We start from the raw sequence: 25,801 nt of genomic DNA, 5'->3' as shown, positions 1-25,801 counted from the left end.
CTAATATTAAAATCCTATCTATAAATACTAAAATTATATAAACACAGATACATATATAGAGAGATATATGTTTGTGTTTATATAAATATATATAGTGTAACATTATTTATTTTATATGATATACATTTTTTTCTATTTAAAATGTATGACTGTGAAAATAAAACATATATATTTATATGATATATACACAATAAAACCATAAAAATATGAACAATTAATTTACAAGAAAATATTAATTAATGTAGACAATGAATTATTACAAATTTAAACCCCCCCAAAACACATTTACTAAAAATACTATAAGAGTAGGGAAAATGTTGGACTTCGGAGGAATTAAATTTACTATTCACACTCCAGTCTGTGCAACAGTAGGGTAAGCATTGGACTTCGATGGGGTTCAATTTACTGTTCCCACTCCAGTCTGTGCAACAGTAGGGAAAGTACTGGGTTTCAAAGGAGTAACCAGTTCCAGTCTATGCAGCAGTAGGAAAAACGTTGAACTTCGGAGGGGCTAAGCTTACTATTTCCACTCCAGTCTGTGCAACAGTAGGGAAAGTGCTGGACCTTAGAGATCGGACCATTTATTGTACCCACTCTAGTCAGTGCAAGAGTAAGGACATCATTGGACTTCAGAGGGGTTACACTTGCTATTCCCATGCCAGTCTATGCAGCAGCAGGAAAAGCTTTGGAGGGATAAAATGTACTATTCCCACTCCAGTCTGTACAACAGTAGGGAAAACATTGTACTTCAGAAGGGTACAATTTACTATTCTCTCTCCATTCTGTGCTACAGTAGGTACAATGTTGCACTTCAGAGGGGTAAGATTTACTGTTCTCATTTCAGTCTGTGCTACTGTAGGAAAAGCGTTGGACTTTGGAGGGGTAAGATTTACTATTCCCACTCCCGTCTGTGCTACAGTAGGAAAAGTGTTGGACTTTGGAGGGGTTCAATTTACTATTCCCACTCCAGTCTATGCAACAGTAGGAAAAGTCTTGGACTTCAGAGAGGTAAAATTTACTATTCCCACTCCAGCCTGTGCAACAGTAGGGAAAGTGTTGGACCTCGAGGTGGGAAGATTTCCTATTCCCACACCAGTTTGTGCTACAGTAGGGATAGCACTGGACTTCAGAGGGGTTAAATTTGCAATTCCCACTCCAGTCTGTACAACAGTATGGAAAGTGCTGGACCTTTGGAGGGGTGAGATTTACTATTCCCCCTGCAGTCTGTGCAATAATAGGGAAAGTGTTGGACTTCAGAATAGTAACATTTACCACACACTTTGCCCCCCTTCGCTGTTTATAATAACCCTCCATGTTGCAATTGTCTTGTAATCTGCGATCATTCCTATTTTTACTCCTACATGATTTAGATATTACACTAATGTCCTTTCTTCCATCCAAATGTAAAGCGCTCTTATATCCTTCGGAATCTTGTTCGCGCTGTATAAAGCTTTATAAAACAAGTATTTGCAATGCCATAGTTCTCGCATTAGGAAAGTTTGAGCTATTGGTATTGTAATTGACACATTTTTTATTTATGTTTTGTTTTTGAAAATAGCGAAATTAATAGCTTTGTCATTTACAATGCCAATAGTCATAACTTTCGCAAATGTGACACCTATAGCATTTGTAATGCAATATGTGTTGTATTTACGTGACTTACATGTATTGATATTACAAATAACAATGGCTTTTAATTTTTTTTAAATAATTAATACTTAAATAAAAGTTATTGTAATTTATAATGGCAATAGCTTAAACTTTTGTAAATAACTTTTGTGAAGATTATGTTCAGTGTATTTTATTGTGATGAAAATCCAAGAACAGAAGTGAAATATTAACATCTTTTTGTTACATTTGTAATAAAGCTTGAAACACGGAGAGAACATATTTGAACCAGCTGTTGAATGGTTGCACAGATTGATGCAGTGGTGGCGCTGAGTGATGTTGTGATGGCAAACGAGTGATGCTGTGGTGTTCAGTGATGCAGTGGAGGAGCAGTGGGTGATTCTAGAAGTAACAGTTCTGATCAGCGCTGGGAGAGACTCCCTCCACAAAGAGTGAGTATCTGGGCCAGGTATTTAGGGGTCCTAAAGTGAAACTCTTTGGGGGTAGCAGGCAGGTGCGCAACACCCATTCAACTCAAAGGGCTTCAGCCCCCCCGTCGTGTGTGGGATCCCGGGATCAGACACTTCCTGTGCACACACACAGCCGCACCTGAGCACTTCACAGGTCTTTAAAAGTCCATTTGCATATTAATGAAGAATTGTTATTGTCTCACCCCTTCAAAGAGCCGCTGCAGCTCCACTCTGACTACTGCTTAGAGATTCAGCCCCCCCCCATATTTTTTCTTACCCCACCCTACGAAATTTGGCTCTAGTTGCGCCTCTGGTAGCATGTTAACATGAGGATGCATCGGGAGCCCCTTGAGCGTGAGCAGAGACAGAGTAATGTGGTCAAAGCTTCTAGCCTAGCAGCCGCACTGAGCACAACCATCAGTGGACCAAGGTGAGTCTTCGGCGTGGCAGGCTGAATCTGTATTTTCATGGTAAAGTCTAGAAATTACAAGCGTTTGTTTCGTGTTTTGAAGGTCATATAGTGGGATGGAAGCATTCGTACGAGTATTTTGCATGGGTGCCAGCTCACCTCGTGAGGGTCTTTCAAGTTACTTTCAGCCATTGCATGACAGGCACCCATGCAGTTTTCTCAGCAGGACCATTTCATAAACCACCTCAGAGGCGAAACTACAACTTACCCTTGGAAAGGGTCTGAAAAGCGGGAAAGGACCATGTGGCTAAACCACTCAGTGGGTGCAGTCTCTGACAGATTCTGGCAGCTAGGTCAGTCGCTGCTGGCACGGTTTAGAGTGATGGAGAGGGCATGCGCGAGACGAGGGCGGGGGGGCGGGTATCGGGGAAGTCGGCATATGATGTGATAAGTAAAACATTTTTTTATAATAAAACCACTTACCTTGCGCTCGCCTAGTCAGCAATGTGGCGAGCGCAAGGTAAGTGTTTGTATTTATTTTTAAATTTAATTTAACTTATTCCATCGTATGTCGACTTCCCCGAACCCACCGCTCTTACATGTGCCGGTCACCACTGAGTTCTGTGCTACTGGTCTTTAACAGTCTGACGAAATCCCTATTGGAATGGAAGGACGGTCCTGTTACCTTTCTTGCCAATACCCCTTTCTTCTCCCCATTCTTGCGTTCATCATTTTGAAACTTTGCGCATGTGTCGGCACACTTATTTCAATGCCCACAAAGAGGGCAGCAACAGATCATTTTTCTAAAATGTGAAATTTATTAGCTGAACCCACGCAAAAAGGGTCAGTCATGATGCCCAGATACTCTAGCTCACTGGATATTGTGGAAGGGGTGCTGCAAGGCCCCTGATATATAACACATTGCTGCTTCAACAGCCACCACTGGTCCAAAACTGCTCTCCACCTTTCTGACCCTCTGGGTAAACATCCGGTGCCCGCTACGGCCAGATCTGTCCTGCCTGACACAGCATTGCGTTAGGTAGAAAAGAGTCTTGCACCAAATGCTTTGTCAGTGAAATAAGAGTAAAATATGGATGACTCATCAGATGAGATACTGAAGACAGATCAGCACTGTCCGTCTGTCCTAATTTTGTTATTTTTTAAAACAATAACAAGAAATCTTGCAATGGTTGGACTAATGCGCTCAGTTCTATTAACGACCTCTTCCATGTAAAACTATTTGCTATAGATTGTCGGTAAGCTGTACTTGTCTACGGACGCGTCACTCAGTGGCAGTTGGGCGCCAAGAGGCAGAGGGGCGCTGAAAAGATACACTTGCGTGATTTCACCTTCCCAAGGTTACGCTGCAAGCCTGGCTGTTTATGAGACAGCGCGGTATGTCATGTTAGCTCACCGCCGACCACCTTTAAGATATGAGCACACTTGCAAGCAGAAAACAGAGCTGAGCATGGATGGGGATAAGCTGGAAGATGGTACGACGGCCATAACACCTCACACACGAATGCAAATTTAGCAACACTTGTAAATTAAAACGAACCCCATCAGTCGTGCGTGTAATGCTTCGTATTATCGAGGCGCTAGGACCCAAGCACAGCTGTCAGTGCACCTCAGTCACACCGCCCTGTGTAAATGGTATTATTGGTGCATTCATTACAGGCAGAGGCTCACTCTTGCCCAGGAGCAGATGGTGGGACGGGGTCAGCCCTTCTACGCGCTGTATAATAATACTCCCACCTCAGAACTGCAGATTTAGCTGCTTGCCACTCGCTTGTAAAAACAATGTATTACCCGTGAGAGGAACCCCACTCCGCCCTGCTACAGCGCAGCCCAGGGAGGTGTCCCGGCTCTCTACGGGCAACAGAAACCCGAGCCGCCCCTTGTTCTCCGCACTGACTCAGTTCACAACTGATGTCAGGGAGGACAGCGAGGGCGCATTCCATCAGAGCAGCCGAGCAGCCGTGAAATGGATCCCCAAAAAAAAGTAGTCCCTACAATTGAAAGACACTGCCGTGCAGCGTCAGGGAACTGTAGTTGGTCAATGCTGCCTCCTCCAAAAATGGAAGTGACGCATCGGCCCACCAGCCAATAATGAGAAAGTTTAAAAGAGCAATGCCAGATTTAAACCAATGGCAAGGGACAAAACAAAAAAACCGCAATGGGTGGAGTTTCACCCTTAATACTAATTACTTAATGCCTTGTAGAGGCAGCAAGCTGCCTATGCGAGACCTAAAAATAAATAAATAAATACAATTTACTATTCACATTCCAGTCTATGCAGCAGTAGGAAAAGCTTTGGACTTTGGAAGGATAAAAAGTACTGTTCCCACTGCAGTCTGTACAACACTGGGGAAAACGTACTTCAGAGGATACAATTTACTATTCTCTCTCCCGTCTGTGCTGCATTAGGGTAAGTGTTGGCTTTCAGTAGTGTTATATTCACTATACCCACTCTAGTCTGTGCAACAGTAGGGAAAGTGTTGGACTTCAGCGGGGATAAATCTACCATTTCCACTCCAGACTTTGTAACAGTAGAAAAAGCGTTGCACTTCAGGAGAGGTAAGATTTACTATTCTCACTCCAGTCTGTGAAACAGTAGGATGCATGGCAGCTCATCTTAAAATATACAACAATATTCCTAACAATTATATTACTTACATAAAGAAAACGATATTCTTGACAATAATATTACTGCATCACAATATTTTTGTACCACATTATTTTTTTCCAATATTTCTGAGTCCCCATATTATAAACTCGAATGTTGTCCAAATACTCCCCAAATAAATTCTGGATTAGTGATATTGGTTGGTATGCTCCATTTTGCTAGGGAATATTTTAATATGATTAGTTGCATTTTGTGCAACTGTATAATTGTGGCATAAAATGGTGACCAATGAGCCTGCCAGTTACTGAAAACTAATGGCTTAAACAATCATTGTTTTTGATTTTGTTTCCTAAGTTGGTGCTCATGCCCTGTCTTGGGTGTTGCGTTCATTGTCACTTGGGATTTAAGCTTCCCCTCTCCAATGAAGCCAGCTGCGGCCCGTGTAGGTAAGAGCGGTGGGGCCGGGTTGGGGGGATGCTTCAGACGACCACGAGTGAAATTTAAATAAATAATTAATTTCCTCTCATCTTCGTCGTCTGTCGAAATTCCTCCCACGGGCTGCGACTGAATGAAGGCAGATCTTCATCTGGGATTACTTCTGGTCACATGTGTAGCTAACATGACTCAGAGCTTCACCCTGGGTTTGATTGTTTGGGCCAATTTAGGGCAAATTTATAAATCCTTTTTTGTGTGCAATTTTGCAGTTCCATTGTTGGAAGTGCTAAGCTCCTGCTTTTATCATTTTTATCTGCTTTGTGTTGTTTTTTGCAATCTCTTCTATGTGTATGAAGAAAGAGGACTTCAATCAGATTCAGACTTGCAGGCAGACCCAATGAACTATGTGACTATGGATGCATCATATTTTTTTTCACCAAGAAACCTTTTTGTGTGGTATGGACATGTCTTTCTAGTATGGAAGCAAATGAACTGTGTGTCTTTCAGGCATCCTTGAACTCTTGATGCAGATGGAGAAGAAAAAAGGTTTGTTCTGAAAGGTTGCAGGCAGTGACATTCAGAAGAGACTAGAATAGATGAAAACAGGTATAGAGATTAGAAACATGGATTGCTCTGGAACTTTGAATATTGAAGTATACCCAGAGAGCGATGTACCAATGAGAAAGCAGAATATGGCACAAGTACCCTGAGATAACTTTTGATTCTAACATATCTCTACACACTTGCAGTCTTCCTAACTCATAATTCTCTTAGCGTAGGTTCGAAGACCTAAGAACCAGCCAGTTAGTGGTAATAAAACACCTGGGCCAGGGGCCCACTATTGCTATTTAACTGCCTAATGTATCTCCCCAAATTTGAGTCATTTCAAAAGAGTGAGATTTGTGAGCCAAAATGGCCAATCCCGTAAACCCCATTTTGTAACAGGCATGTCCCAATAGTTTACATTTCTCTCTATTCAACACAGGTACATTCATACTACATAAATGCGTCTCCTAATGAAACATCAAATCAGCCTGTACCATGATACAGCTTTATGTACAAGACGCCTCTTGAGTTTGTCACCCAGTCCATAAACATTCCATGACAACACATTATACCCTGTGTCCGCATGTATAGTTATCTTTATCGCTGTGTCCCAACTTCCCTATATCATTTGCTCGGCGACTTCCCACCCTTCCTAATCACCAATCCCTAAGGCAAACTAGAAACCTCACCTCCAGCTCCTCACCCACCCTATCTTACTGCGCCGCTGACATCAATCTGGCCGCTCCCCTAATACACAATATGCCATTCGCCCTCAAAAAAGCAAACAGAAAGATAAAAAGAAGGAAAAACAGCTAACCAATAACCAGTTATATCGGGGAGACGTGACGTTGTAGGCAGCATGGCTAAGTCTGTGCGGGATATTTTTCCTTCTCCGTTATGGAGGATCCATCCGGCTTTCGACCTGTCACTAGATTATTTCACTTGAGGTCATTCGTGTCACCACCGGTGGTGGTGACTCTATCTCAGAGGAAATGACCATGAGCCATCTGCTTCGGACTCCTCTGTATCTTCCTGGAGTACATCCCATCTCATACAATTCTATACCGCTTGTTGCTGATGTAAGGCTTCAATAACCTTTCAAATGGTGATCCATGAACTAAAGTTTACAGGATTACTGTCTCTCACAGCATCGTGGCGTGCTGGAATTCAGCACCCCTACCTGTGCTGCACTCTGGAAAATGCCTCAAAGAATTGTTTTTGTGCTGGAAGGTGTCCCTTCCTGCACAAACACAATCCTGCCTGTAATGCAGTTGGTGCTAGGCAGGACTCAGTGCGCTGCATTTCTACTCTCTCCTTCTCATGCAACACAGTGCAGCAAGTTGTTTTGCTGAGTTGCATTGCGAGACATTTTGATAAATCTGCCCCTTGGTTTTTACAAGCCTGCTGTGAAGATCTGGAGATTTCAGGAGTGACTCAGAATTATTTTCTGGCAGTTGGGGAAAATTGGCAATTAGTCATTTTTTCCAGATCCCTAGAACCATGAGAAGGTGCTGTTGCAGCCCAGGAAGAACACTGCTAAGGCATGCAAGAAAACCAGGTTTGTCCTGCTTGGATATTTTTGTCATGCTGTAAACTTGCTCAGTAAGACCTAAGGCGAAGGAATTAATCTGTGTAGAGCTTGGCTCAGCAACAACTCCGAACTTTGCCCTGGTAGGGAGTTTTGAGAAGCAAAGAAAAGACCTAGGGCCACATGTAGGAAGCATTTTTGTGGCTGGAAACTGCAGATTTACAACCGCAAAATTGATTTTACATATCTACAAAACACAAATTGTGATTCAGTCAAACGTTACCGAATCGCAATTTGTGTTTGCGAGTTGGTATTTGGAAGTGGCATTGCAAGGATGCGCTGTATTACAATACAGGGCTCCATGGCGCAAGGTCCCAAGGAGGTATCAGAAATTCTGAGGTATCTGTGGGAAGGAAGCTGCAAGGTATCCGGCCCAAAAGTGGAACATTGTTGTAGTTGGTTATAAAACAGACCCAACTACAGCAATGCGTCAAAAGTCAGAGGCGAAGCGCTAGTTTGACTAACGCTAGTAGCATACTCTACGGTGACCAATGTAATGGAGTGTCAAAAGGTGAAAAACTCACCGTGCACTCCATTACATTGGTCCTGGATGTCATGCACACAATTGGGCATAGTGTACTTATGAGTACCACTATACTACGTATATGTGACATAAGTCATTAATGGTGTGCAATGTGTGATTTACTGTGTTACCTTCCTTATGTGTGCACTTTCTTGTTGAGGGGATGTGACTTGATTGCAGATTACAGTTTCAAGACACTTCAACTGGTCAGATTCCACTGAAACAGCCTATACGTCATTCCTATGCCTGGGTGTTAGAGGCGTAGGAATTTTGATGCATCTCAAGCTCAGCCACCTGCCTCCCAAAGATGTGTCACTTTGGGAAAAAGTCATAAATACCAACAGTTCAGTTTTACAGGGGAATTTAGGTGGAACGCCTACCTTGCATATATTAAAACTAACGTGAATCAGCCAATTCCGACAACGGAAAAAAATGACACAGGTCGACGAAAAGTTACTTAACAGCCTAGATGATTCAACTTGTAACTATGGAGCAATGAGAGCGTCGCCACTGCGTCCAAAAAAATAGTGCAGTGGCGGCACAAGCTCCTTGTAAGTATGACTCCCAGTACACAAAGCTGATGGTCTGCCCACTCTATTTAGTTTCTGCTGACCTAAACCTTGCACCGACAAACCAACAGACGTGGCGCTGTTGGTAAATATACCTCAGATGTGCCATATTTAACATATGTTTTGATGTATGCTTTCCTTTCCTGTTCTTAGCTTCTAGGAAAAGACAGGTGGTCCTCACCAGAATGAAAAATAACCCCAAACCCTGGGAGAAAACGGAGGCTATCGGGCTCATTAGTATTTTGCTTTTCAATTAATTCAAACAATTCTGAGCAGCCGCATTAAATATGGTGGTACAAGAATAGAGGGTCCCAGTACAGAGACGTTTGTAGAAAAAGAAAATAGGAAAATTGAAAAAATAATAAATGCAACTAGGATTCACTGTTAATGCAATCACAATAAATCAAACCATACAAATTGGTTCACAATTTTTCAAGCTCAAAAAAAGGTTTGGTTCATTCACAAGCGACAAAATGACAGTGCCCAGGGAGAGGAGGGGGGGGTTGGTTGTGCATGTGGGGTCCTTTGTAATTGTGGTTCCCCATCTTAGTTGCGGTACCGAGTTTATGAATATGTGAGAGCCTTGCACATTGATAGTGACACACGGGGTTGAGGGACGGGTTGCCTGGCGCACCCGTTCACTTGTTCGAACATCATAGCCGTATTAAAAAAAATTCTGCTTTGCTCTCGTGTATACATTTAGCTATGTATATATTTAGCCGTGTTAGCACATCTTGGCTTTCTAGCTAAGATTAGTCCTCTAAAGTGTTGGTTTTCTCAATTACAGATCACTACACGGGCCAACCAATCAAAGGCGGCTGGTATATTGCTACATTTCAAGCACATTGCTTTTCCAGTGAGTAATCTATTATGGCCCACTGTTTTCCATTATGTAAATCTCGCCTTCTTCCTCCCCCGCATCCTTATTGTTTCAATTCATATGGGTCAGATTCTTCTTTATTTTTAGAGAATCTATTGAACTGTTCCTTTCTCGCATATGGAGCTCCATGGCCCACCTTTACCATGTAGTCGTTGACCGTGACCACTGGCAATCACGGTAATTCAGTTTCTTGTGCTTAAGAATTCACCGCAATTTTTTGGCTCCCTGTTTTTTTATATTGATTGTATGCCTCTATTTCCCAGGTCCCTTGCCCTTCCCCTCTTGTCCTGAAGAAGACCCCGTCCTAAGGTCACACAGTCACCTTGAACATAGTGGGTCGAAACATCGACAACCATCGTATCTGCCTACAATAGACCCAAATGTTGATTTATATACAATGGCTGCTTTATTGATAGCATGTGTTGAGATTTTTTGTACATTTATGTGAAATGTGTGGCTGTATATATTTTTTAAGCCAACACAGTTGTAATTACCTTGTGAATCAGGTCACTTTGACCAGCACTCCCCTCCCAATTTTTCCTAGCAATCTGCACAACCAGCTTGCACAACCAACCCCCCCTCTCCCTGGGCACTGTCATTTTGTCGCTTGTGAATGAACCAAACCTTTTTTTGAGCTTAAATAAATTGTGAACCAATTTGTATGGTTTGATTCATTGTGATTGCATTAACAGTGAATCCTAGTTGCATTTATTCTTTTTTCAGTTTTCCTATTTTCTTTTTCTACAAACGTCTCTGTACTGGGACCCTCTATTCTTGTACTACTTGCTACCCAGGTCCAAGTGACTTTATTGGGTTTACCCTTCTTGGTAACATTAAATATGGTGGGCATACAGCAAACTTTCCCTGCCTTCAGTCTGGTGTGGCATGGTGAAATACCATCTAAGTCCTGGTCTTCCGGGAACTGAAACTTATTATTTTTGCTTAATCCATTATAAATTCATATCACTTGTTTTCCTTAACCAATATTGATTGTTTTGGTGTCATTTTGATGATAAATTCCTCTCTATTTTACTAAATTGATTTTTGAATATTTTGTTGTTTTTATGATTTTCAAATTGGTAGCATTGCTTGAACTTAACACATGCTTCTTTCATGATTGATTGCTGCTTGTGTAATAGCTACCAGGGATTGAGCCACAACTCCCAAAGTACTATGTTTTGGTCCAACAAGATTAAGTTTGTTTGATTGGTATGGGTAACCCCCTCTGAAAGCAACAACCCAATTCCTGTCACCCTTGTTGTGTGTTCTATCTGCACAACAGATGCGCCTTGTTTGCTATTCACTGTCAATGGTATATTGATTCCCACAGGTTCAGAAGGTGAATTTTACTTCTTCTTGAAATGCCTTTTTTAGCTCCTTGAACTTTAACTGAGTGAGATCTTTAGGAATTTTGTAAGAATGATATGCAGACCTATGGTATAAAGAAAACAGATTTTTGTTTAAGTTATTTGCCACACCTGAATAGGATATTCGTTAAATTGATAATACTGTAAGGGTTGATGTTTCTAATAGAATATATTATTGTTTTTTAGCTCTGGAGACTTAACATAATAAATCAAACAGCATAAAGGATATGGAGTGGAGGTAAGACATATAAATGACATCAGAAACTAAATACAAATAATCTAACTTTTTCTTGCTAGTTTGTGCTTCTGATCGTAACTGTTTAGTATCTAATGATTCTCTACAGCTTAATCACTCACTTTTCTTCATATGTTATAATTAAGGAATCAATATAAAGTTGCACAACATATTCATCAGATACAGAGAGACACATTTGTGTGACAAGCAAAGCTATTTCTGTCATGGACTGATCATGAGGTTTACTTGGTGCATCAATAATCATGTTTTTCTACCAAGGTGGGGGGAGGATTTTGTTTGTCAGCATTTTCTATCCTGGGGCCTCAGCAGATTATACAATGAAACACATTGTTTCTCTGCTTCTACTGGTATGGAGAACATCAACCATTGTTTTACAAGAAATGCAATTATAATACGCATGCATTAGCGACTTATAGGGATGTGTGTGAACAGTCATAGTCATAGTCAAAATCCTTTATTTGATCAAATACAAAATGATCATAAAATTACATATAAAAAAGAAATGAAAGGATTTTTAATATTCAATTTAATTTAAAATCCGAAATATAATAGTTCATCTTCATCGTACTAATTTTTTTAAAATTGGATCTATAAAAGATTGACTGTTTCCAAGGTTTTACTCCTATTACGTACTTTTCATCCAGTGACTGGTTCTAGTGCAGAGTTTTTCCTCTTTTTCATGCAGGCCCAGAGTAACGACGCTAGAGAAAAACAAGTCAAAGGATCTGATAGACTCTTTAAAAAATATAGTGCCACCCTACAATATTTAAAATTAATTTTCTGCAGTATCGGTTTTAAATAACTGTTCCTCTCCTTCTTATACAGTTTGCAGAATAAAACAAGGTGCAGATCAGTTTGTCTTGACGAGCCATTACAGGGGCACAAAGTTAAATCAGGATGGTTATAGATTTTTCTGGGGTATCCTATCATAAGAGGGATCATGTTCAGACGAAACCTAATCAATATAAATCTGTGATATGCATTTGTAACATCTGACAGATAGTAAAAATATCCTCTCTCTATCACTGGGGAAATTGATCATTAGTTCACCATTGCCTGCTTCTTACCATGAGTTTCCCTTCTCTCATACTCTACCCTCATCCTAAACAAATGTTTGACCTTTTCTTTAGAGATCTTTCTACATTCATCTGGATGATGAAATAATTCAGGTAGCACAATCTTGTTTAGGAGTTTTTCTACGTAGCACAGCCATCTGGATCTCCTCCACTTATCCATATTTAAGCAATTCTTAATTATTGTGTGTGTCAGGGGGAGTGTATCCCTTCTCCAGATTGCATGCCACAGAAGAACAGGGGCCAATTGTATTGGGTCGGTGAAATAAGGGTGTCCCAGTTCTAAGTGTAAAATATAGTTAGGGGTCGAGGTGGGGAGGCCAGCTATAGATTTAAAAAACTTGTTTTCTATAGTTTGCAGTGCACCCCTTTTGACAGTGCCCCATACGTCACTGCTGATATAACTTTAGCCTGGTAAATTTGTTTTATTGGTAATAGTGGCCTATCACCCAGTTTTTTGGTAAAAGGTCTTTACTGCCGGCAGGGTTCTTTCCATTACCCCTCTGCGTCCTTCCACTAATTTTGTCCATGCCAAATCCTTATTGATAAGAACCCCCAAATACGGGAAGGAATCCACCACCTCAATCCTCTCGTTCTCCACATGGAGTTACGGTGTTCTCTCTATTTTTCTTGCCCCCACTATCACAGCAAAGGATTTTGAACGGTTCACCGTGAGATCAAGTGAGTTCATAAATGACACATACAAAGATATAAGGTGCTGGAGGCCAGACCCAGTTCTGGCCATCAACACTGCATCGTCCGCGTATGCCAAGATAGGTAGAGGTTGCGAGTTAAAAACTGGAACATCTCTTGTGGACTTGATAAGGGCTTTTTACACTCCATTTGGACAAATGGAGAAGAGAAATGGCGCAAGAACACAGCCCTGCCTAACTCCTCTGGCGATTTTAAATGGGCGTGTGCAGCCTCCATTTTTGTGTACCTTACTGAGGCCATAGCGTTGGAGTACATCTGTCTAATACAATTTAAGATTAATAGATCGACTCCCATATCCCTCATGATGGTCCACAGCTTTTGAGGGGTCACACAGTCGAAGGCTGCCGACCAATCCATGAAAGCCATGTGTGAACAGTCAATTTGCAACATCAGCAAACTGATTTACACAACTCCCTCTATTTTGTAGGTAATAACCAATGGTCATTGAACGTTCAATCTCTAGCAGCATAATGTTATTTATTGTTCACATAATTTCTGACACATCCAACCTTGATTAATCATTGATGATATTTGTCTTTTTGTTGGAAAGGGGCACACATCAATCCTCTTCACCTGACTACCATCGATCTTCATACCCTATCATCATTGTAGAACAAACTTGTGGTTCTTTTATGGTGGGGAGCAAGAGGATGATAGTTCCATCGGAGGAGAAAGATGTCCTTTTCTATAAAATACAAACCACTTACTACCTAATTTTAACTTGGGTGATGCCAGCACCTCTGTCCAAATTAATAACTGGCTAGTGTTGCTTGTGACCCTTCCCCTAATTTAGAAGGGGTTTGCTGTATTGCATTCATCTTTATGCAATTGTTTTCCCTATATTTTCTTGCTCAGGAAATCTGACATTTTGACTTCTGGCATACCACAGGTGTACTAATGAGTTCTCAATCACATGCACACGGTTTTAAAGGGACACCTGTTTTTGCTCTAGAATTTCCATTACTAACTCAACTGTAATATGTACGCAAAATTTGTACACGGTTCAATTATGTGGTATCAGAATGAGTAATAGGCTGCTTTAACATATACCTAAACTAAAAGTGTGTGAAATTGTAAATATTCGTTTTACCAAATGTTGGGAAATTCACAAACAACATCACAAAATTAGACTTAAGAAAGCAAAATGTGCTTTGTGGGTATTTTGTGTGACTTTTTTTATGCAAGTTTGCAATTTGCGTAAAAACGTCTTGCAAGTTACAGGCAAGAGAGTAGCTAAAATATTACATGTCTCTCCGTGTTATATATTCTTTGCGAACGAGCGTCCAGTGTGCAAAAAATCACAAAACCATGTAATGCTAATTTTTGAGAAATTTTATGAAATGTGACAATTAGAAATGACACACATTACACACATTTCACCAATGTAATTAAAATTTCACTCAGAGCTTATACTTTATGCATGTTTCCTGGAGCTGGCTATACAGCTTGTTTTAAATAGAAAAATTAATTAATCACTATTTCCCTAAGTTCTTCTAGAAAAAGGCTATTGAAAAAAATGTTGAAGCATATAGGTAATGACGCATGAGGAAAGCAAGTGAATGGTCAGATTTAGGTTACTCATATCGCTTACCAATGTTTTGAATAAATATGTATAATGAAAATGTGCCTAGCTGTAGTAAAGGTAAGTTTCAATTCTATTAAGGACATGGTGGCGAGGATTATGCCTTCTTCCTTCACTTTATTTTTCACAGCAGCCATTTTTAACACAACAACAAAACTATTTTTCCCATGAATAGCAGGGAAATAAAGAGTTTTAGCAGAAGTCCTTCCACGCTGTCTGCACTCCAGACCCCAGTCGGTCCTTCCACACTGTCTACTCTTCCTCTTTCTGTGTGCAAACCATTCCTTGTTGGACTTCACTCCTCTTGTTTGGATCCATAATTTCCTGATAAAATAGGCAATGTCAGAGAACTGTACCGGAACAAACTAAGTTGCAGAACAACACCAGAAAGCACTACATATATGACCAAAGCCGTTAAATTAGCATGCATCACATTTTAAGTGAACTCATGAATCAATTACTTACACCAGAACAGGGAGGGTCCACGTCTTCAGTGGTCATTGGGCAGGATAATCCTCACCTCTGTGTCCTTCATAGATATGAAACATACCATTACTACAGCTAGGCAAATTTTCAGTTCTATGTCAGGACAAAAGGCTCAGATTATGGCAGACCTACTTCAAGCACCCGCATAAAATAAAACCTCTTAGGTAGAGTTGGAGGACCAATCAGCAGCACGCATAAGGTCTTCCAAACGCGCTGTGAGAGAAGACGCCTTTGAGGCCATTGCCCCTCTTGCTGAGTAGGCACAAAAAATCTTGGTATCGATCCCCGCCTCCTGCATAACCCAACGTACCCATCTGGCTATGGTCGGGGATGAGACCGCTCTGTACGGTTTCCGTAGAGCAATAAGCAGTTGCTTCTCACCTGGAGGCCGACTCTTCAGTCAATTATTCATAAGCTCGGAGGCACTGTACCACACACAGTTTGGAGGAATCTGGGAAGGCCTGGTACCGGATGACCCTGGTATTACATTTGGTCCATCTACTTACCGTAAAGGATACCCCCTCTGGGGAGAACACCCTAGCTGAAATGTCAAAGGCTCTCACGTCAGAGATGCGTCTGCAAGACACCAGGCATAAGAGCATCGCCAATTTGGCTGTCACCTCTTTGCGAGTCAAAAACCTGTTCGGTTGCCAGGAAAGAAAAAGATTCAACTCTAGGTTAACATACCATGGAACAGAATATCGTGGCTCCAGAGGGAGTGACAGGCAAATCTCCCTGTGGAGCCTACAAACAAATGGGTGTTCCCCCACGGAGAACCGTGAATGAGGGAATGGTCCGCTGAGATCGCTGAACGGAAAGTATTATTGGAATGGTAGGCCAAGCCATCCTCAGCTAAACCCGCCAGGAAATTAAGGATGTGGACTACCATCCGCTCCCATGGGATCGACACTCCGATGCATACACCAATGACACCATCTGCTCCATGCGAACTGGTATCTCTTAGTCGTGCTGTCTGCCCATGCTCTAGCAAGTACCATGTCAGCCTGTCCCAAAAGGTCTGGGAGCAACAAGCGACACCGAAGATCCGCCAGACCATCGTCCTCAACGTTCCTTCCACTACCAGCCGATGAGGATCGAGATCTGGATTGAGGAGGATGTGAGGAAAGTGGGGAAGTCGGATTGGAGAATCCCAAGAAAGTTCCAGAAGAACCAGAAACCATTCTTGAGATCTCCACAGGAGTGTGATTAGCACAATCTCTGCCTGTTGGCGACAATGGAGGGCAGACACCCGCATGATCATCGAAAAAGGAGGAAAGGCATAGCCCTGCTCTTGCTGCTAGTCCTGGAAAAATGCATCTGTCACCTCTGCTTGAGGATCTGGCCTCCAACTGAAATACCCTGGCAACTGATGATCCATATGTGATGCAAATAGATTGACTGAGAAGGGGCCCCATCTCTCCACCAGCTGAGAGAACACCTGCTGGTCCAACTTCCACACGCTGGAATCCAGGAGATAGCATAAGTGCCAGTCCACCACTTCATTCGCCCGACCTGGGAGGTATTCCGCTGTGACTGACACCTGGTTCTCTAGGCAGAGATTTCAAAACTCATTAGCTGGGTTTGCTAGAGCCTTGGTTCTGGTGCCGCCTAGATATTGTTCATTTTGAGAAGGACACACGATTGCACCCTGTCCTTTGTCCAGCACTGGACCGCAAACAACCCCGCCAGAAGTTCCAGGCAGTTGATGTGCCATGACTGTTCATGTGTGGACCAGGCTCCACCTGTGGAGAACTTGTTGCACCTGCCACCCCAGCCGGAACGGCTGGCGTCGGGTCTATCACAATGTCCGGGGCATAGCCGAAGATCACTCTCCCATTCCATGCCTCCATGTGCGTGAACCACCAGACCATCTTGTCCCTCACCTCCTCTGCAAGTGGAACGGATTGGGAATAGGTTACCCCCCTCCTGAGGTGGTACGCTATGAGGCGTTGCATCGCACGATAGTGCAAGGGACCAGGAAAAATTGCCTGAATCGAGGAGGAGAGGAGACCCACTAGATGGGCCATCTGACTCAGTGAAATGCGTGACTTCACCAAGGTTTGGCACATCTCATGCCTGATCTTCGCCATTTTCCTGGCCAGAAGACTCAGGATCGAACAAATGGAATGCATTGCAAATCCCAAATAGGTTGTGCACTGGACCGGGGCCAAGAGGGATTTCTTCTTATTTATGATGAATCCCAAACCCTGAAGTAGATTGACCGCCATTTGCTAATGACTGGCCAGCCTTCTGGGACATTGATCCAGGAACAGCATGTCTAGATAGACGATCATCCGGATGCCCTGCGCCCGTAGAAACTCCCCTGCTGGCTTTAGGACTTTCATGATGCACCACGGAGCCAAGGATAGCCCGAAAGGCAGAGCGGTAAACTAAAAAACCTGGCCGTCCAATCTGAACTGGAGAAAACGTTGATGAGAAGGGAAGATCGGGACCATCAGATATGCGTCTTTCAGGTCCAGGCGGATCATCCAATCAAGCGGCTGCAGCACGTCCCCAAGGAGGTTGATGCTCTCCATTTTGAAGTGGTGATACACCACCCACTAGTTGAAATCTCTCAAATTGACAACTGGTATCCGACCCCGTCGGCTTTTTCAACCAGGAAAATGTTGCTGGGAATACCGCCTGGGTGCTCCTACGCACAACAAATGGCCCCTTTCTGAATGAGAGCAGAGACCTCCTTGCATATCAGCTCTGTGTCTCGTTGGAAAATGAAATGGGACGGGCCGGGTCACCTGATGTGGATGGCCATGGAACTCGAGCTGGAAGCCCTGCACTGTCTGTAGCACCCACGTGTCGCTTGTGAGTGTGGCCCAGGCAGGGGAGAAGAGCGCTAATTGACCCCCACGTGCAGGAACTTTGATGGTAGCATACTCACCTTTTCCAGACTTGTTGGATTGGTCCTTGAAGCCTCCACATGCGCAGAACTTCTGCCCTCTGGTGGGGTAGAAAGTATTGTAACGTGAGTTGTCCTGATACTGTCCACGTCCGGAACCTGGTCCCCTGTCAGGGTTGAAGGAGGAGAACCACCCGGCCGAGCAGCCCCTGCCACGACCGGCCCCCTGGAAAACATGAGGGGTGAAGATTCTCCAGATATTGGACTGGGCCTTGTCCAGTGAGGTGTACGTCGCCACAAACTTGCCAAGTTCTTTGATGAATGGATCCCTGAATAAACCACCCAGGGTCACCACTCAAGCCAGGTCTGCCAATTTTGGGTCCACGTTTATCAAGAGAAAATGCCGTCTCTCGGTCAAGAGCGCGCAATTAGCGGTCTCCAAGAACACAATGGTTCGCTGAGCCCAGCCTGAGAACACCTCTGGGGAAATCAATGAGCCTGAGGCCTTAGCCTCCTTAGCCATATCTAGGATTTTAGGGCCAGATGTAGGTCGCCAAATACTGGTCGGTAACGGCCGATTTCGGCCGTTAACGACCGGTATTTGGCTTTTGAGATGTAGGTGGGTCTAAATTTACAGAATCGGTATATTTACCGATTCGGTAAATTTACCACTTCGGTATTTTACCGAATCGGTAAATATACAGATTCTGTAAATCCATATGTAGGTGACACTCCTAAGAGTGCCACAGGCCCTTAAGAGTCGGTATTTTACCACCCAATCTTATTGGGTGGTAAAATACCGAATTCAGATGTGCATGCACATCTGTGCATGCACACCTGTGCCATGTGACACACATACATGCCCTTAGGGCATGTATGTGTGCCACATGGCACACATGCCTGTACTTGGGGTGCTAGTGGGTGTCAAAGTGACACCCCCTGCACCCTTGCAGGATTCAGTATTTACCGAATCTGTAAATACCGAATCAGTATTTCACATTGATTCCTATGGGCTTCAAGGCCCATAGGAATCAATGTGAAATACCGAATCGGTATTTACAGATTTGGTAAATACTGACTCTTACAGATTCGGTAATTTTTTACCTACATCTGCCTCCTTCCTATTTACCGACTCTTAAATACCGATTCGGTAAGAGTCGGTATTTAGGAGTCGGTAAATAGGAATCACCTACATCTGGTCCTTAGTCTCCGGACCCACCGCATCTAAAGCGTGTCCTGGCAGGAGCACCAGGACCTATCAATACCTTTCTTAGGGTCCTCCACAAATTTAGCTAGGAACTTCACCATCTTGGGGTCTATCTCAGGAGTATGGGCAACCTTCCCCTCTAAACTGGGGCTGGGGCACTCCGCCCGGAGGCGGTTGTGAGTGCCCTTCTCCTTGGGCTTGCGCAGCTTGCTTGCGACATACTTGGCTACCTTATCACCTGGGATCCAGTCCGTTGACCAGGGGTGCACAATATCATCTGGGTCTAGCATGTATGAGACACCCCCGGGGTCTGCATCCTCATCCGTGTCAACATTGGAGTCGACAGTGTCTAGGGGTCAGGGGAGACTTTGCGAGGGGGGGTCGGAGAACTGTCAGCAGGGTCCGTGGGCACTGGTTGGGGGGGAACCTGAGCTAGGAAAGCCTGTTTTAAATGTGCAAATGCATCTACGTCCACCCCCAGATTACACTGTTTCTTTGAGGGGGGCCATCATCCTGGGATACCTGGGGGGACTTAGGGGGAGCTGGCATGGGGTTAGCCCATTTGGCACACTCCCTCGCATTATGCGCTGAAAAGTGCTGCTCCAAGGGCTCCATGGCCTGATTTACAGCCCTATAATGGAGTCGTCCACTGCCTGATAAAAGTCATCCTCCCAAGTGAGAAAGGCCGAAAGATTCTCCTCTTGGATCTGATCCAGCTCTGATTGCATGGTCCTGAGACCACAAAACCCACTGGACTTAAGAGGCAGAGCAGTGCTGGGAAGCACCAATTCACACACAGTGCTGAGAGGGAGCCCAGACGTATTTGGGTGGCCAAAGGTGCACAATTTGCGGGACAGAGCCCTGGGACACAACACCCCCTTACAATCACTGGACAGCCACCTGACCCAGTGTCCCACCCGGCACCACTAGGCACTCTTACGACCCATCGGAGTATTCAACAATGCAATACAGACCCCTACTGGGGCATAAAAAAGCTATCAGGGAAACACAGACCACTTAAGGTGTCACTTGGGTGGCAAGAAGCAAGGCAGCGCTTGTAAGGACTCTATCACCAGTGCCTGACTCGCGTTGCCCATTGAGAGGGCACAATGCCCCCAGGCGGTGGGAGGACCTCACCACACTTCAATTAGGTAAATAATTCACATAAGGTACACAAACGTGTCCTGCAACTACAGGGGTTGTGTTAAAACAAAATGATTATCAAGCGCAAATACAAACACAGCAAAATATCGCATTTCCACACCCCTCACCGAGGAGAAACAAGAAAAACAACTTAACTTGCTGCTGAGAAGCAAAGAAGGAGGAAGAGTAGACAGCATGGAAGGACCAACTGGGGTCTTGAGGGCAGACAGCGTGAAAGGACTTCTGCTAAAACTCTTTATTTCTCTGCTGTTCACAGGAAATGTAGTTCTGTTGTTTTGTTAAAAATGGCTGCTGTGAAAAATAAAGTGAAGGAAGAAGGTATATTCAGAGCCTCCAGTTCTGACATAGAATCTTCCTGGAGATCAGTTGCATGGTTTAAGCAAAAGTACATCGACAATCCTGTTGTGGCTACTGTCATTTATACCTAAAGGGAAGCCTACACAATATAACCTTGAAGAGAGTGAAAATAATAGGAAATCAAAGACTGGTTTTACTCTGCTTGACCAATTTCAGACAACACATCCCAACACCCACCCACTCCGCCGGTCACATGCTTGACCCCATCTTCTCTGGAAGCCCCCACGTCTCCTTCAACCATACCACCGAACTCCACTGGACCGACCACCGCTGCATCCACTTCACCTTCAAGAAACCCACCATGCACAACTGCATCCAACAGATGCCTCACCGCTGCTGGAGCAAAGTCACCGAAGACCAGCTAACCACCACCCTCGTCCAGAGCCCACCCGCCGACCATACTGACCCCGACACCACCGCCCGCAACCTCAGATAGTGGATCAACGACTGCGCCAACACCCTCGCCTCGATCAAGAAACCCTCCAACAATCATACCAACAAGAAAGCCTGCTGGTTCGCTGTAGACCTCCGGGCCTCCAAGCAAACCTCCAGAAAGCTGGAGAAGATCTGGCTCCGAGAACGAACACCGGACAGCCACGCCACCCGCAGACACCATCACCTCATCAGATCCGCCAAAAGGGCCTCCTTCAAAGACCGCCTAGACAACAATGCGCACAACAGCAAAGAGCTCTTCAACATCATGAAGGAACTCTCCAACCCCAGCTCCAATACCAAAGACGTCCCACCCTCGCAAGACCTGTGCGACTCGCTGGCCACCTTCTTCCACCGCAAGATCACAGACATCCACGACAGTTTCAATGCCACGACCGCCCCGACAACCACTGAGACCTCCGCGCCCACGACCACCATCCGCACCAACCGCCTGCTCTACTGGACCAACATCAATGACGATGACACCATCAAGATCATGAACACCATCCATTCCGGATCTCCGTCAGATCCATGCCCACACCACATCTTCAACAAAGCCAGAACATCCATCGCACCCCATCTCCGGAAAGTCATCAACACCTCCTTTGAGACGGCAACATTCCCGGAGAGCTGGAAGCACGCCGAGATCAACGCCTTACTCAAGAAACCCAAGGCGGACCCCAAGGACCTCAAGAACTTCCGGCCCATCTCCCTGCTCCCGTTCCCGGCAAAGGTCATCGAGAAGACCGTCAAAGAACAACTGACCCGCTACCTCGAGGAAAACAACATGCTGGACCCTTCCCAGTCCGGGTTCCGCAGCAACCAAAGCGCAGAGACTGCCCTCATCGCCGCCACCGATGACATCAAGTCCCTGCTGGACAACGGAGAAACGTCAGCCCTCATCCTCCTGGACCTGTCAGCTGCCCTCGACACGGTCTGTCACCACACACTACGAACACGCCTCCACAAAGCTGGGATCCAAGAGAAGGCCATGGACTGGACCACCTCCTTCCTCTCTGCCAGAACACAGAGCGTCCGCCTTCCCCCCTTCCGCTCCGAAGCCACTGAGATCATCTGCGGCGTACCCCAGGGCTCATCCCTCAGCCCAACTCTGTTTAACATCTACATGGCACCGCTCGCCCACGTCGCCCGTCGGCACGACCTCAACATCCTCTTCTACGCCGATGACACCCAGCTGATACTCTGCCTCACCAAGGACCCCCACACCGCCAAAACCAACCTTCATGAAGACCGTTGTTGAATGGATGAGGAACAGCCGACTGAAGCTGAACTCGGACAAGACGGAGGTCCTCATCCTCGGATCCAACCCTTCGGCCTGGGATGACCGCACTGGGAACCAATCCAACACCCACCGACCACGCACGCAACCTAGGGGTCATCCTCGACTCCACCATCTCCATGACTAAACAGGTCAACGCCGTCTCCTCCTCCTGCTTCAACACCCTCCGCATGCTCTGTAGGATCTACAAGTGGATCCCCACTGAAACAAGAAGAACAGTCTCCCAGGCCCTTGTCAGCAGCAGGTTGGATTATGGAAACGCCCTCTACGCAGGAGCCTTGGCCAAACTCCTGAGACGGCTCCATCGCATCCAGAATGCCTCTGCACACCTGATCCTCGACATCCCTCGCCGCAGCTACATCACACCCCACCTGAGAGACCTGCACTGACTCCCGGTCAACAAGAGGATAACCTTCAAGCTCCTCACCCATGCACACAAGGCACTCCACAACACCGGACCAACGTACCTCAACAGACGAATCAGCTTCTACACCCCCAGCCGCCAACTCCTCTCCACCGACTTCGCCCTCGCTCCAGTCCCCCGCTTCCGAAGAGCGACCTCAGGCGGCAGATCGTTCTACCACCTCGCCGCCAAGACCTGGAACACCCTCCCCATCCACCTACGGCAGACCCAAGACCTGCTGACCTTCAGAAAACTCCTCAAGACCTGGCTTTTCGAGCAGTAGCAGCGTTCCCCACCCCAGCACCTTGAGACCCTCAGGGGTGAGTAGTGCACTTTACAAATGATATGATTGTTTGAATTTCCAGGAGAGGGATCACTAGAACATAAGGAGACAGAAAAAGATTATTGGTGCTGCATTGGGTAATTCTTGTTACCCTAACAGAAATTTGGGATAGGTTTGATCCCAGCTCTGTCTCAAAGCCATGCCCATAAAAAGCTGCTCCAAAGGATAAGGGTGCTAGCATCTTACTGACCCCTAGGGCACAGCATTCAGGGTGTTACGTATGAAACCTACTAGTCCCTACTCATCTCCTCCAGGGCCGAAGAGTGCAGAAAGCCACAGGAAAAGAGCGACCTGGTAGAAACCTAGTGGAACAGATACAACTGAACATTTCTCCTGCCTGCTTCTGTGAAACCTCTCCATTGTTACCTGGGGGTGTAGAACGTCATGTCGATGAAAGAGGGTGTGCTACTGCAGAGAAATCCAAGGATCCAGCTGCAGCTGAACATTTTGTTGTTAACCTGAAGTGGAGTTACATATAGAGTAAAATAATCGGTGAATGATGACGGACTAGAAGGTGGCCTAAGCAACTGCCTGTGACTAAAACCTTTGCAAGCATTACACCCATCACCTTTTTTTTCTCCTTAGTGTGATGTTCTAGGTGCAACAGACATGCCCAGATGTGGGGCCCGCACTCACTGTGTACTTCACTGATGAGGAATGACAAGGCGTAAACCTGATTGGGGATGCTTATGTTCCATTTTCGAGGGAATGTGGCCTGGCATGAGGCCTAGCAGTTTGTTCGAGACTGATGCTTGAGGTAGAGAATCAAGGGTGTTGTTAACATGACTGGTCTCTTTCTTAGGAGGAATAGTGCACAAAAAAGTGGACTAGAGGGCAGACCCCAAGCAGTTACCAGTGGCTTTTGCATGACCGCAACTCAACGCCTTGTTTTCCTCCCTGCTTGAATGAATGTCTTCAAAAGGATGTTACAGTGATCCAGTCCATCATTACTGAAATCAGTATACATCAGGCACCACATGTTTATTTACAGATGTTTAGTCTTAAATACAATTTAGTTTGTGTAATCTCCATCTGATTGATTAACATATTCCAGGCCTTCTATAGCGCAGAGGTTTCTCCTTTAAGTTGCTGTCTCCGCTATGGGAAAGACTTTTGTGGAACCCTCGTGTTGAAATTTGATCAATGCACTTGTATGTTGGAATACTTACTATAAAATGTGGGCCATAGAGTGTATCTCTAAAATGAGAGTATGGTGTCAGTGCATCTATATTCAATCTCCCTTGCATGCCGAAGGACATTTCCCATAAACAAATGGTTCCGTTGGGTAGAACAATTAAACATAAATGATACTTTCAACACCAGAAAAAAATATTTTAAGAAAAATAAAATAAATATTGAAGAAAAACACAACCAGAAATGGAATTAGATCAATGTCATATATTATGGCCTAAGTACAAAGAGAGTATCTATGTACAGTATACAGTAGGTTGCTTCAATAGTGAAAAAGTGATTGTGCAGCATGACAAGTGAGAACGTAGGGGCATATTATCAAAAGAGTGTTAAAATGATCGCTGTTTTATCGGCAGGAAACTGCCGCTAAAACGGCGATAATGGGCTTGATAATACGCCCTTGTTAATTCCAATAGAAGCCCATGTTCTTGTGTTAACATGGGCTTCCATGGGAATTAACAAGGGCGTATTATCAAGCCCATTACCGCCGTTTTATCGGCAGTTTCCTGCCGATAAAACGGCAATAATTTTAACACCGGTCCTTGATAATATGCCCCGTAGTAACCGAGAACATATAATATAGAACAAAAATCACAGTCTGTTGAGTTTTCCATCCTGCAGACGAGCCGTGTTGCTGTCTACCTAACACAAAAGGAACTTCCTTATGGAGTTTTCATGCACCTCTAGGCTGCTCCACCTCCACATCCTGATGAAGACCCACCCAGATGGTTCCAAGTAACCTCACTATTTTGGGTCTAAATTATACACTCAGTATTTGCCTGAACTAAGACAAGACCCCATTTGGGCATTTAAGACAATTTTCCTGCTGCCCTGGATAAATGGGAATTCAAAACAATATAATTCTTGACAGGCAGCATGCAGTGGGCTGTAGCACTGCGATTTGTTTTTGTATTATATGTTTACAGTCACTACACTTTCACTTGCCACGCAGCACAAGCACTTTTTCACTCTCTCACTACTGCAGCAACCTACAGTATATTGTACATTACTCTCATTGTACTTAATTATCTGTTAGTTTTTTTCTTCAATATTTATTTTTAATTTCCCAAAAGAAATGTTTCTGGTGTTGAAAAAGCATCATTTATGTTTAATTGTTCTAACCCAACTGGACCATTTCTTTATTGTACAAAACCCTACTCAGGCCCTGATGTTCACTCGGTTACCCCATTATAGTGTAATGAGGGACATTTTCCAGCATATTATGCACATAATTCTCACTTTTAATGAAAATGTACACCCGTTCAGTGGATACTTTTCACTGTGCTAACTCTTCCAAAGATGTTAGTGGATCTACTACTGAAGGTGGCATGACTGACCCACCACCATCCTTGGTGAAGTTATGATTGCTGCTTGATGCACTTGATGGCAAAAAAGAGGCATCTCTGCCACGAATTCCT

General features: G+C 44.4%; 1 protein-coding gene across 1 annotated transcript in view; it reads left to right on the top strand.

The window, feature by feature from the left end:
* The window catches only part of LOC144781429 (uncharacterized), an 88,185-nt gene that overhangs the window by 4,581 nt on the left and 57,803 nt on the right, over positions 1-25,801 (top strand). Inside the window, exon 2 of the mRNA XM_078660280.1 lies at positions 11,208-11,259. Coding sequence (XP_078516406.1) covers positions 11,249-11,259 — 11 coding nt within the window. The 5' untranslated portion in view covers positions 11,208-11,248. The remainder of the gene's footprint in view (positions 1-11,207; positions 11,260-25,801) is intronic.

Source organism: Lissotriton helveticus, chromosome 9, assembly GCF_964261635.1.
Source record: "Lissotriton helveticus chromosome 9, aLisHel1.1, whole genome shotgun sequence".
Taxonomy (NCBI): Eukaryota; Metazoa; Chordata; class Amphibia; order Caudata; family Salamandridae; genus Lissotriton; species Lissotriton helveticus.
Note: the sequence above shows the minus strand (reverse complement) of the source record. Positions and strands in the feature narration are given on the sequence as shown.